The sequence below is a fragment of the Silene latifolia genome, chromosome X, assembly GCF_048544455.1.
Source record: "Silene latifolia isolate original U9 population chromosome X, ASM4854445v1, whole genome shotgun sequence".
Lineage (NCBI taxonomy): Eukaryota > Viridiplantae > Streptophyta > Magnoliopsida > Caryophyllales > Caryophyllaceae > Silene > Silene latifolia.
The window spans coordinates 337,906,408-337,921,051 of NC_133537.1; the positions used below are offsets into that span (position 1 = coordinate 337,906,408).

General features: G+C 46.0%; 2 protein-coding genes across 2 annotated transcripts; one reads left to right on the plus strand and one right to left on the minus strand.

Annotated features, from left to right (window-relative positions):
- Window positions 1-208: 208 nt before the first annotated feature.
- On the plus strand, window positions 209-1,225 carry LOC141622566 (CRIB domain-containing protein RIC4-like). The gene is made up of 3 exons (XM_074438595.1): window positions 209-380; window positions 488-646; window positions 803-1,225. Exons 1-3 carry the CDS (start codon window positions 233-235, stop codon window positions 1,060-1,062), a joined length of 567 nt encoding a protein of 188 aa, XP_074294696.1. The 5' UTR covers window positions 209-232; the 3' UTR covers window positions 1,063-1,225.
- Window positions 1,226-1,743: 518 nt separating this feature from the next.
- On the minus strand, window positions 1,744-2,112 carry LOC141621002 (uncharacterized). Its single transcript, XM_074437731.1, has one exon. The coding sequence runs from the start codon at window positions 2,110-2,112 to the stop codon at window positions 1,744-1,746; it is 369 nt and encodes a 122-aa protein (XP_074293832.1).
- Between the last annotated feature and the right edge of the window lie 12,532 nt (window positions 2,113-14,644).

The following is a 14,644-nucleotide window of genomic DNA, read 5'->3' on the forward strand; positions in this document are numbered from 1 at the left end:
TTTTCAACTCGTTAACGACAAATCCTAGCTCTGCCACTGGTTATCGATACAAACAACATTTTTGCATTATTTACATCATTTTCCTCTATGATCATTCCACCAAACCAACATGGATACTGACCCTTTTTCATGTAAAATTATACCTTCTTGACAACAAATCTAACAAACACTTCTTATAAACAAGTAAACAACTCAACTCTTCAACTAAAAACATCAAATTCTTTAAATCATTATGGGTGTTCAAGGGAAAATGCGAGGCCGTATGAGTAAATTCGGTGTTATTCCTTTCGCCATGGGTTGTGTTTCTCAAGCTAGTATCGCTGTGGCCAAACAAAGGCCTAGAAGACGACGTAAACTAGACTTACAATCCCCTACATTAAGTAAGAAGACGCGACATACATTGTTCATTTTTTTTTTGTTTTGTTTGCAATTGAGCTTTGATATTGTATTAGCTTATGTCTGTAACGTCTCGTTTTGTCATTTTAAGGAAGTAGAGAAGACGGCGAGAATGAGGATGAGGAGAGCTTGTCCGGTGAGAGCACGAGACATTCGTCGAGGTTTTTGGCATTGCCAATTACAAGAGCTAATTTGTCAACAGGGGTTAACAAGTTAGTGAAGGGTTTCAAGAGCTTATCTCAATTATTTAGTAAGTACATACTCTCTCTATATAATCATTTGTTTACATTTAATTTAAAAATATCCATCCGTCGCATACAAAAATATAAAATGTAAATAAATTAATGGGACGATCGGAGTAAAGTTATATATTGTACTCACTAATAGTAATCTTAATATATCTTAGTTTACGAGGACGAGATGGAAGAGTTGGGCATGGAGATCGGGTGTCCGACAGACGTGAAACATGTAGCCCATATCGGATGGGATAGTTTAGCAAACACAAATCCGTTCATGAAATGGGACATGGACATCGACATGGACACGGACATCCGACTTTCTAGTAGTTCACCTACGGTAACTCCTACTTTGAAGCACATTGATGATGCTCCTCCTGAAAATGACTCTTCAACCTTCTTCACTTTCAATTCATCTTCTACTCTTTAGCTTATTCTTCAAGTTTTATACATCTTGCTTTTTATACCTAGCTATATATATGTATGAACTTGGAGACGACAATATTTATCTTAAATTTAAAACGGTCAAATTTAATAGATCAGACAAAATGAAGATTCATAAGAACTAACAAATTAAACTGTTTGTCCTATATATGCAAATGACAGCATATTTGACCCGTTTTTTTTATCTTAATATGAATTTTTGTATGTATTATATATGCTTCAATCATGCCAATCAAGATTGCTTTTAATGTTTTCAACCCTTTAATATGGGGTATGATATGGGATTTATTATCCTAGCCTACTCATTATGTAAAAATTAAATCATGCACTTTGTAATAATCTGAAATAAGTAGTTATTTCAGCTTTTTGATTTTTTGGGAAATAATATTTCTGCTATCTTAAAATAAAAGAGCTTATAATATTTTCGTTCCACGTGTGCCCTTCACTAATTATCTTTTCAGCTAATTTTACTATTAACGTTTTTTTTCGTATTACTTAGATTGTTGAATTAGAGACTAATTTTAAAGCATACAATTTGCGAAAGACTCTTTCAAAAATTTATAGTTCATTCATTTTGATCATTAGTTTGTTTACCTTTTTTTTTTTGAGAAATTAATTTGTTTACCATTGATTATTTTTTTTGAGGAAAACACCCCGAAGGGTATAATTATATTAACGATAAATCATAAGCCGCCGCAGAGTCCGCAACAGGAGGTAATACAGTCGACCAAATCGTTTTACCAACTACCCTAGGAAAGATATGAGCTAAAGCATGAGCTACCGAGTTGTTAACACGACCCGTATACGACCAAATTACAGAATTAAAGCTATTGGAAAGCAATAAAATGTCTTCAATAAGTAATAAAAACAAACTCCTCCCGTTCCGTTGTGCTTGCAGCGCTTCAATCACCTGAATGCAGTCACTCTCCATCACGACATCTCGATGGCCACGTAGCTGTGCTTCCAGCAACCCATCATACACCGCAGCCGCTTCAGCAAATCGAGGGTCCCACTCCTCATTCCGTGCTATCGTCATGCCCCATAACACCCCTCCTCTGTCATCTCAACAAACCACTCCCGAGCTAACTCCTTCTCCTTCCTTTATGCCCGCATCCACATTAATCTTGACAAAACCATTCGTCGCCGGCTTCCATCCGTCGTTCCCCCTTTCCTCCGTCCTCCCTCTCCTATCCCTTCGGCAGCCTTGTCTCCCCTCACCCCCAGATTCCAATTCCGACAGAATGTCCTTCACACGGCCCACTATTCTCTCCGGCTCTATCGCAACCCCGTCAAAAGCAACCTTATTTCTATGTTCCCATATGGCCCAACATCCAACCATATACTTCTCCATGTCCCGCGCATCTCCAGCTTGCCAAATCCCCTCTACCCATTCTCGAACCTCTTCTGCTCCCTCAACCATATGCCCCTCCTCGGCCCCATCCAAATTGAGAGAGCTCCATACCCACTTAGCGACATTGCAATCTCTAAATAAATGTAAGGACGATTCAGAAGAAGAAGTGCAAAAATAACAAGAAGAAGACTCACCTCTTACTCGAGCTGCAATGTTGTCCATGGTTGCCAATGCTCCGCTACACAGCTGCCAGAAGAAAATTTTGATGCGAGGCCAAACCCGAGTTTTCCAAAGCCGATTCCATAACCATCTTTCCTTCTCCCAGTTCGAAGGACCCCCCGCGTCATTTGAATCCCCAACCAGGCAAGCATATGCCGATTTAACAGTATACTCCCCTTCTTTGTCAAGACTCCAGTACCAGTCATCATTCGGTAGATTCGGGCTAGTTCGAATATTTAGGATCCGGGTCGCTTCAAAAGGCAGAAACATATGCTCCACCAGCTCCTTATCCCATCCCCTTCCTTGCGGCATTAGAAGGTCAGCAACAGTCATAACCTCATTCCCTGGACCACATGGCGAAATCACCATACCCCTATCATTCCCTTCAACCCACGCTTGCCCCCACACCCTCGTACCTCGCCCATCCCCTATCCTCCGTCTCAAACCCCGTTCCAACACCGCGCGAGCCCCAAGAATGCTTCTCCACGTGTAGCTCGGTCTATATCCCACCTCCGCAGACATGAAATCACATGTTCTGAAGTAACGAGCCTTCATGACCCGCGCCCATAAGCACTCAGGTGCAGTCACAAGGCGCCAAGCCTGTTTGCCGAGAAGTGCATTATTAAAAAGCTCAAAGTCTCGGAAACCAATCCCACCATCACTCTTGGGTCGGCATAATCGCTTCCACGAAACCCAAGATATCCCTCTCTTGCCCTCCTCATGTCCCCACCAAAAGCGTGCCACCATCGATCTTAGAACGTTACAAAAATTTGCCGGGATTTTGAAGACACTCATCACATAGGTAGGGAGTGAATTGGCCTGACCTTTATAAGAACCTCCCTACCAGCCCTAGACAATAATTTCCCCCCGCCAACCTTGTAACCTCTTACTCAGCTTATCCCGAAGTATGTCCGTGAGAACTTTTTTAGAGTGTCCCACAACCGTCGGTAAGCCCAAGTATCTCTCCTGTACATCCACCTCCCTCACCCCAAGCCTCGCAGCTACACGGTCCCGCACATCCCTCCGGATCCCCTTGCTAAACGAAACAGTGGTTTTGTCCAAACTTACTAGCTGACCTGACGCTGCTTCATACCGTCGCAAAATATCATTCACCACTTCCGCTTCCTGCTCGTTTGCTTTCACAAAAAAGATACTATCATCCGCAAAGAATAAATGAGAGATGGATGGCGCATTGTGAGAAATTCGAATCCCATTGAGAGCCCCACGTTCCACAGCTCTTCGAATAAGGTTGGATAACGCTTCGGCACAAAGAATAAACAAGTACGGGGATAATGGGTCTCCCTGACGAAGGCCTCGTTGGGGACGAAAGCTGTCAGTCGGGGCCCCATTAATGAGGATTGAGAAAGAAACAGACGATACACAAGCCATAACCCGCGAGACCCAACCCCTATCGAAACCCATCACCTCAAGGACTCGTTTCAGAAAGACCCACTCCACCCTGTCATAAGCTTTAGCCATATCCAGCTTAATGGCCATACCCCCCTCCGTGTTACTCGAGCACTTCATATGATGAAACATTTCAAACGCAATCAGCACATTATCAGTTATCAAACGGCCCGGAGTAAAGGCACTCTGATTAGCTGCGAGGCTTGGGGTGAGGGAGGTGTTTACCATTGATTATTGGTTTAAGGTAAATTTATGTTGACGAAGTTTGAACCCAGATTAAAAATAATCACTCATAACTAGACCTCTACTCGGGTCGGGCTGGCCAGGGGACGGGCCGGGCTCTTCTAGTCAGAGCCAGGCCAGGCCAGGAGGGAGGGTCGGGCTTGGCCGAGCTGGGCTGGGACATGCTTGACCTGGGCCCGAGGCGGGCTAGATGCGGGCCAGGCTGGTGGGCCTAACAATTTTTTTATTTTTCCTAAAATAGTCGACCGGGCTGGGAAAATGGAGCCCGAGCCAGGCCAGGGGGAAGGAACAGGCCGGGCAGCGGGCTGGTCAGGTGCGGGTCGTGTGGGGTGGCTGGTTGAGAGCGGATCGGGCCTTGGTCAGGCCGGGCTGGCCCATGCTGTTGCCCAGCTCTGCTCATAGCTGTACCAAATAAGTTAATTGACATTATCTATACTCTCGTAGTTTATCTCGTCTTCTAAAAGGACGGCCTAACACGTGGTAGGAAACTTCAAACTTTCAAGATTGTGGAAATATTATGAAAGAATTCCATTATAAAAGAGTGGCTGCCTTGACTTATAGAATCCATTCAAAATAAATTATCTTGTACGAATTGCATAAATATTTCAAAATTAATTTATCGATTGATGAATATTCGTACGACCTTCATCCACCCAATTCTTACTTTTTATGACTTGATTTAACACAAATTGAATTGAATTTCAAGATTCAAAGTGTGTTTTGACTAATCACCTCGTTTGATAATGATTGATGGCTTGATGCATGCATGCAATGTCTACTACATAATGTAGACATTATTCCGTAGTTAGTTTTAGAGGCGGATTTAAGTTCTATTTAACATGACAATTGGGTGATTTTAGTTTACACCAAAATTTAGAAATTTCTTTGGCAAAACTACTACCCGAAAAGGAATTTAAAACTCGAAAAGCCTAATCAAAACGAAAAGGAATCGATAAGGTAAATTTGAAATTTATGAGTGATAAGAATCGATTATATAAAAATGTGTTTTGGCAAACTAAATTGAAAAAAGGAATGATTTTGGTAAAATGACGTAAAAGGATATGAAAATTATTTAATATTATAGAATAAAGGGGTAAAAAATGGAAAATAAGTAATTTTAGGTACCTGATTTCTCAAATGCTACCTGAGGTAGCATTTCATTTCAGGTACCTTATTTCACCTAATAAGCTACTTGCTAAACACTTGCAAAAAAAATCATGTAGCTGAAATTTTGGTCAAATAAGCTACTTTGGTCAAATAAGCTACCTGAAGTGTCGTGCCAAACAGAGCCTTAAACTACTTATTTTTTTGTAAGTGTTTGACAAGTAACTTATTTAACCAAATAAGTTATTTAAAAGAAATGTTACTTAGAGTAACATTTTTTATTTCAGATACCTAAAATAAGTTATCTTTCATTTTTTACCTGTTCACTAATTAATCTTTCTACTTTGGTTTAAAACAATGGATCACATACGTACACTATCCATTACCTTGCCATTCTTAAGTCTTAAGATTAATTTTCGTTAATTTGAATAGTCACATATAATTCAACACTTTTCAAAAAAAAAAATACCAAAATCAAGCATGCACAAAGTGATTCATGCATACACATAAGTAATGAGCCATGGCCATGAAATCATTCACTAATTAATCTTTCTACTTTATAAGTACACACATGAAGCATGAAACATGACCCGTGACGACGTGACTATAAGTGACTAAGTGAGTCACGAATCTCACGATGCATCTTTGTAATTTACTCAACAATTTTCGTCTCAATAAGTCTTATTGAAGACGGGTCGGAGCAAGTGACGGATAATACCACTCACAAAACGGATAGAGGGACAACGTGGGGGCACCTCATGTGCTTCCCTATCTCCTCTATTTGGGTCATTTATGAGAGAAAATGTTATCCGTCACTCTTCCAAAGTGACGGATACGTGCCGTGTTCAATGAGATTTTGTGTTTTCGTTTAGTTGTTCAAATTACTAAATCTAATTACAAAATTCGTGGCATGTGGTATGTCAAATCTCACAAGTAAATTAAATAACACAAAATCTCATTAAAAACGGATACTATCCGTCATAAGTTGAAAACGGATAATGTTCCTCGCACAAAATGCAAATGGATAGTGCAAATGGGGAAAAATGGATACCCCCACTTATCCTCTCACTTGCATTTTGTAAGAGGGCGACAGATAGTGATCGTCTTAAATTAGACGGACTGAATAATATCTAGATGAAAACTTAGGGTCTGTTTGGATAGCAAAAGTGGAAGGAAAGGAAGGGGAGGGGGAAGGAGGGAAGGGAAAGGGAGAAAAGGGAAAGGGAGGGGGAATGGGGCGTGGTTGTTTGGATACAATTTCTCTCCAAATCTTGCCTATTGTGGAAAGATTTTGATTAGGTTTGGAAGAGGGAAATTGGATCCCTCCAAATCTCTCCCTCTCCATTTCCCTCCATTCCCATTTGCTATCCAAACAAGGGATTTTAAATCCCTTACTCTCCCTCCCTTTCTTTTCCCTTCAAATCCCTCAATCCAAACACACCCTAAGAGGTTATACTTGAACTGATTTTCCAATTTAATTTAATTCAGTTAATGTCTTATACTTCCTCCATTCAACTTCACTCTACCATATTGGTTTTTGCATACTATTCACAAATGAATCTTCAATTGCAATTTTCTCTCAATACATAAGTGAAAATATATTCAAGTGAGATCTTGTTTGATTTATCTTTATGAGTACATTAAAAATATGTAACTTTTATAATTTTTACAAATACGTAGCTAACGATATTTACCGCGTAAAACATGCGTTGACAAACGTGAAAAAACAAAGTGGTAGAGTGGAGTTGAAGAAGGAAGTAAGTTAAATTCGGTTATTTTGAATCCTATAGGTCTAAATCAGATTTTATAAATTCATTTTTAATTTGTAGTGGTCTTAGAGCATGTGCATTGGTGAAATTTTTGGTGACCCAAATGCACCCTTTCTCCTCATTTTGGTGACCAAATGCACCCAAATTTTGGTCACTCCATTGATGCATATGCTCTTATTGAGTTTAATTCTATTAAGTTTCGTTTGTGTCATTTCAGGACATACAATTTAAAGTTCAAAATTATTCTCTACCCATTGGCCTCTTACGAAATACTCCCTCCAATCCTAATTAAATATAACACTTCAATATAATACTCCTCACATATATTGAAGAAGTATTATCTTTGGTTTGGATGAGAGAAAGTAAAGTACTCTTTAACTTTCCGGAATCCGGATATGTTATTAATATGTATGGAGTATTCTCTCTTTTTCAATGGTTTATATTGAATACTTTTCGAAATGTATCTCATATTTTTGTCCTAGTAAATAGTTTACACTTTAATTCAAGCTCACAAAATAAAACAAGTATAAACTTGTTCCGGGTGTAATTCCGGAGCAAGTATTGTTACCACCCGTGGCTTGTAGAATGATGTCTTGAGTTGAGTCCCTTTTGTCTTTATCGTTCCACTCGGCCTCTCCTGCAACAATGAACGAACTGAGGGCTTGGCTTTGTGCCAAGCGTACTCACTCCGACGCTCAAGTCAGTAAACTCAGAGGGATAAGTTGTTGTTACTTGGCTAAGGATGTATTGTAGAGAGATAAGGAAAATATTACCAGATGAATAGTGATTCTTAGGTTAATTTATGGATCCTTTCCTCAATGAAGGTTGAGGAGTATTTATAGACTTTCACCTTTTGTCACGTAGTGGGCAAGTGGCCAAGTGGCTAGCAGGTGGAAAGACCGTTCTACCCTCGGCCGATGGACCTATGGCAGGTCGGCCGAGGGTCTTGGGTATGAGTACGCGGATATGTGTCCCGGCTGTCTGGTTGCCAGGCCGAGACTCAAGTGACAGGCCGATGGGTTGCATCGGCTAGACTGTCTAAGTCGTTGACTTTGCTGTGGATATCCTTGACCTTGCTCGATGTGTTGACTTGGTCAGCGGTGCAGAATATGCCCCATCAATTTGCCCCCAGCGTAGTCTATGCCGTGGTATGGGCTCCGATGTATGCTGAGCGTATATTCTGGGAAAGTAATTTCTGAAACTTTTCTGTATCGGCTTCTTCTACCTCGGCCTGGTTCTTATTAGGCCGTACCATATATATCCCCCCTCCGCATGGATGTGTAAAGGGCATCCGATGTGGAAGAGAAAGTGACGCTGGCCGAGACCAGGGTTGAGAGTGCCGGTTGTTTTTGATTGCCCCCAGGCCGGTGCTTCCTAGCTTGGTTGATCATGTGGTCGGCGGAGAACATATACCTAGGAATTTGTTGAGGAAGATGAATAGGCAGAGATATGAAGGGGCGTGTTGAAGACGCTTGATAGCTGTTGCATTGATTGACGTTTGACTGTTGCGACGATTGACTTTCCATGGTTGCATGTCCGACACGTGTCTGTTTGCTGATTGGCTGGCGCTTTATGGGCTGTTCTCTGATTGGTCCTTCTTCATGGGCTCTTCCCTATAAATAGGGCAGTTATTCCGTGAAATTGGCCACCAATTTCATTCTCTCCAAAATTTTATTCTCTCTAAACTTTCAAGGGCTTCTTTTTCTTCTAATTTTCAGAGTTATTACTCCGGCGAGTGTTTTTCTTCAAGGTAAACAAACAAATTTCCTCACTTCTTATTTCGTTAAATAATCATTGCTATCATGTCTTCTGCTGACGCTGGGACTAGCACTTCTGCGTCGGGGGGTTCCCCGTCGCGTCTTGATGGGGAGGGGATACTAGATGCCATCCCGATAAGGTTTGGGGGCCCTAGGTCTCCTTCTCCCGAAGTTGATCCTCAAACTTTGGAGGAATGGGAGGATGACGATGATGTCGATCATGACGCAGACGATTTTGGTGATGATGCTGAAAAGGCTCGTCCTAATGAGGGAAGGCAGTACGTTATGGATCACGGTGATGCATGTAAGGTCCGCCTTGACCGTGCTTGGACCCATAAGTTCGCCAGTTGTTCCGGCGAGACATTTTTCGAGGGCCATTTTTTCTTTGGCAGGGGATACAAAATTGTTATCCCTGAGGAGGGTCAGGCGGTCTGTTGCCCTCCCCCGGGTCACATCGGCGTATACATGCGGCACTTGGAGTACGGGTTCCGGTTTCCGCTGAATGAGTACGTTATGGCCATCATTAGGGCCATGAACGTTGCTGTTGCCCAACTGCACCCGTTGGCTGTGAGGACCATAGTCGGCTTTGTCTGGCTTTGTCTCTTCAAGGGAGAGGCCCCAACGGTGAATTTATTCCGTCGGCTTCATCACCTCCGACCATCAATCTCTGGCCGCGTCGGATGGTACAGTGTGCAAATGGAGCAGGGTTATGTCTCTGTTGACAAACTTACTTCTTGCAAGGACTGGAAAGATCGGTGGGTGTACGTTAAGGTGCCGGATGACTATCCCGCTGCCCCGCTTCTTTCAGCACCAAGTTAATTTGCGGTGTGAGACTAAGGCGGAACACGACAGATGGGTCACCCGGAAAAAGCTCAAGATGGATGCCAGCAAGGTCCCTCTTAAGGAGGATGAGAAGCTGGCGATGAGGCTCTTTGAGGCGGACAAGAGTGGGGTGCCAAAAAGATGGATTCCCCCGACGCAGATCATCCTCCAGGATGAGCCGCTCTGCCATGTCGGCCTCATACCGGCCCTAGCGCAGGGTGAGTGGGGTCGGTGTGAGGCCCATCACCGCTCTCAATGCTCCTGTTTCTCGAACTTCGATTTATTTCTTCTACTTAACTCTTGCTTTGTTTCCTTCGCAGACCACTTTGGACCGGACCTGTCTGAGGATATCCTTCGGAGAATGGGGCTGCACAAAGATAAAACCGTTGCTAACTTGCATCCCAAGGCTCTAACCCATGACCGCAGGACGTCGCCGAATGATCTCATGGATCAGCAGCTGAAAAGCTTGAATGTGGTGGAGGCCCAGGCGAAGGTTGTTAGTAACATGCCGCGCCATACGCGAAAGACAAAGTCTTCGTCGGCGATGGCGTCGACATCAGTTCCACCTCCCATCCCCCCTGTTCAGAAGGTGACGGTGGAGATCGTTGATATCACCAATGGGGAGGACTCCGATGAGGAGGGGTCTCCCCTTATGCGTAAGAGAAAGGAGACAGCCTCTACCGCTGCCGTTGCTTCTGCCGGCGAGAAATGCGTCCTCCGGCCAAGAAGGCGAAGCATGGTACCGATCTATCTTGTGGCTCGATTTAGCCGGTTCATTAGCGCGCCGCGATGACAGCTCTCTCGGCATGTCTATGCATGTTGATGCTGATGTTTTCGTTAAATCTTGTAGGTCAGCCGCTGTCGGCCTTCGCTCTTATTGAGCAGCAAGTGGAGGAGGACCCCGCGCAGGCTGGTGATCATATCGTCACCATTGACTCTTTATCCCAGAAGGCTTCCCCCTCCCGACTGCAGGCTGGTGATCGAAACGTCACCACTGACTCTTCATCCCAGAAGGTTTCCCCTCCCGATCGCAGTGGTGATCGAAACGTCACCACTGACTCTTCATCCCAGAAGGTTTCCCCCTCCCGACTGCAGGCTGGTGATCGAAACGTCACCACTGACTCTTCATCCCAGAAGGCTTCCCCCTCCCAGCTTGTAGCGGAAAGCGCGAGGTTGATCGAGAGGCTGGCGAGGTGGAACGAGCTGACCGGTGCTCGTATTATAGAGCAGGAGAAGGCCGTGGCTCAATCCGCTCTTGAGCTTAATGCCACTAAGAAGGTGGCCGTGAAGGCGAAGCTGGATCTCCTCAATGAGCAGAGGCTTAGGGGAGATGCTGAGAAAGCGCTCTTGGCTGAGAGAAAACTCAGGGAGGACGCTGAAAAGGAGGTCCTTCCGAGAGAGCCAAGGCCGAGGCCGCTGCGGCCGAAGTTGCAAAGCTGCTGGAGAAGTGTGACCTTGTTCAGAGGCACGCCGACCTTTATTTCCAGCAGAGGAACGAATTTAGGGGCATGCATCAGATCCAGGGGAAGGTGATTCGGAGCAAGGAGGCCATCATTAGGCAAAAGGAGGAGGACATTGAGATGCTCCAAACCGTCATGCTCCCAAACATGTGCGCCGAATTCCGGGATCTGGCCGAAGAAGCTGCCAGGGAAGTGATTGAAGAGCTCTTCCCGCTTGATGGTTCCTTTCCGTGGAGCAAATTTGACGAGCTGTTTGACGACAAGCTCGAAGCCAAGGAGAAGGCCGTGGCGGAGAAGGCCAAGGAGGCGGTGAGGGTGAAGATAGAGGAAGAGGCGGCCGCGGAGAAAGCAGCCCTTGCTGAGAAGGCTAAGGCGGCCGAGGAGGAGGCCGAGAGAATGAGGGCAGCTGAGGCTGCCGAGGCTAAGGCTGCTGAAGCTGAAGCTGCTAGGAAAACTGCTGGGTTGCCCATCGAAAAAGATGCTGCTACCGCTGCCGATGGCAAGCAGCAACAGGCATAGGGAGGCCGGCGGTTGTCACCAGGCTCACCCGGCGTTTCGGATAGCTTCAGCTGTTCGGGAGCCAATTATTAAGCCCTTCCTCCCTGCCATCTTTTGGCGTTCCAAATGACATTTGTAACTTTTGCTTTTCTTTTCCCTGTACTTGTATAACTTTGGTAGGCTGTGTTTTGGCTTATGCCTATGGGGACGGCCGTCGTCTGCGTTCTCCTCGCTTGTAACTTGTTATTATTTTTAATAAGAGTTCGTTTCTTCTGCCTCCAGCTTGGCCGAGGTTTTTACCTCATATCTTTTTCTTGCGCTAATAGTTGAGCGTCTCAACTGTACTTAGCGTTTTTACTTTGCCTCTGGCTTGGCCGAGGTCTTTTCTCGTCTTCGTCTGAGTTGCCTTCTTACGTTATTAACTGAGCGTCTCTTTTGTTTCCGCCTCGGCTTGGCCGAGGCAGTCTAGAGTGCGTATCAATTGTGTTTAACGCTTCCAAGGCATTTTGACCGCTTCAGCGAGTATCAACTGCGCTAGTCGTGACCGTCGCGGTGTCTGCTTCCTGAGGGTGATTACCGCTCTTGTCGGTGTGACAGTTTGAGCCGGCGTCTGTTATTTGATGGTGACTGCCGTGGCGTCTACCTCTTGTTGATGACTGCCGCTCTTGTCGATGTGACAGTGTGAGCTGGCGTCTATTTCTTGATGATGACGGCCGTGGCGTCTACCACTTGGAGTGACTGCGACGGCGTCTACCTCTGGGGTGACTGCCGTGGCGTCTACCTCTTGTTGATGACTGCCGCTCTTGTCGGTGTGACAGTGTGAGCTGGCGTCTATTTTTTGATGATGACGGCCGTGGCGTCTACCACTTGGAGTGACTGCGACGGCGTCTACCTCTGGGGTGACTGCCGTGGCGTCTACTACTTGGGGTGACTGCGACGGTGCCTACCTCTTGATGGAGACTGCCGCTCTTGTCGGTGTGACAGTGTGAGCTGGCGTCTATTTCTTGTTAATGACTGATGGGGGAAAATGGACACTTTGATGGAAGACTTGGACGATTTTTCATTAGGTATAAACATGCGTTGGGGTGCCCACAACTATCTTGGACACCTCCGCCGCTATACAAAGTTTTCCCGAGATTACCAGCGTCCTAATGGCTCATCAAAGGCACACCTCCCGAGTCAGCCGCTTGTTGCATCCATGAGGTCGCCCTCCTGTTGTAAGGATGGACTTTTTCCTTTCTCTGACTTCTTTGCCACTTTGAGGGATTGCATGTTGCATCCCTCGGCGGCCTATCTGGACGTTGACCACCTCGTCCTTCTCGTCCTTGGAGACGAGCTTATGCGCTTCCCCCCGGTCCGAGACATACATCAGTGTTAGGGCCCGGATGGACATCACTGCGTCGGCCTCGCTCAGAGTGACTCGGCCTATGAGAACGTTGTAGGCGGACGAACCGTCAATGACCACGAACTCAGCTAGGACATTCTTAGCCGCGTTCCCTTCGCCGAACATCATCGGTAGTCTGATTGACCCCAGTGGTACCAGGCCGGCCCCAGAGAAGTTGTACAGTGGATTGGTGCAGGGGCTTAAGTCCTTGGCTTTTAGACCGAGGCTGAGGAAGCACTCCCTGAACATGATGTTCGTGTAGGCGCCTGTGTCAATCAGGCACCTCTTGACCTGGTGGTTGGATATGTCCAAATTGACTACGAGTGGGTCGCTGTGAGGAGCGATGACTCCCTCGTAGTCCTTCCTTCCAATAGTCATATCGGGGATGTTGGAAGCGGGGATCGCTGCGTTGGGCACAAAGTTGATGGCCTGATATAGCTCGTTCAGGTGCCGTTTGTGCCCATGAGCGGACCCTCCGTTCTCGTTGCCCCCGATGACAACATGGATTACTCCTATCCGTTCGAAGACGGATTTCTTATCTGAACTGCCGGCGTCAGTCTTTTGGCTTTTGGCAACGTACTTGCCGAGGCTCCCCTTCCGGATCAGCTCTTCAATGGCATTCTTCAGATGCCGACAGTTGTCAGTAAGGTGACCGGTGTGGCCGTGGTACTCACAGTACTGGCTCGTGTCACCGTCTCCCTTCGGCTTGGGAGGCCTTTCCCACTTCTGGCCCTCGTTTTTGCTCAGGGCGAAGACCTCGGCGGCTGATACGACGAGTGGGGTTTTATCATTATACCGCCTCTGGTGGTACGTTCCCGAACTCCACCCGGCGCCCTTCGAGTCCTGTTTCCTGGCAGACTTATCAGACCGTGACCTATTATTGTCACGGCGTCTTTCGCCAGACCGTGACCGATTATTGTCACGGCGTCCTTCATCCGGGTTGTCCTCCCGGCGGCTCTTCTTTTCTGAGGGTTTGGCCTCGCTAGGGCCTACCCAGGTTTTGTGATAGTCCTCCACTTTAATGGCTTGATCAGCCAATTTCCTGGCGGCGTCCAAGGTCAGGCCGCCGCTTTTGATGAGCTCGTTTCTTAGGTCTCCCCTTGGGAGGCCTTTCATCAGCGCGAAGGCTGCCAGTTCGCTGTTCAGCTCACGAATTTGCTGAACCTTGGCGTCGAACCTCTTCACATAACTTCAGAGGGACTCGCCTCCCTCCTGTCTGGTAGTCAGGAGGTCCGATGTCTCCACGGCCCTCCTCTTGTTGCAGGAATACTGGGCTAGGAACGTGTCCTTCAGGTCGGCGTAACAGTATACCGACCCGTCGGGTAACCCCTTGTACCAACTCTGTGCCATCCCATGCAGTGTCGTTGGGAAGATTCGGCACCAAACCTCATCGGGTTGCTCCCATACCGACATGTGAGACTCGTAAGCCTCGACGTGGTCGGTTGGGTCACCTTCTCCTTTGTATGCTATAGGTGGTAACTTCAGCTTAGTCGGCACCGGGGTATCTAGGACGTAGGCGTTGAGGGGCTGTCTGACCACATGTCGAACGACACG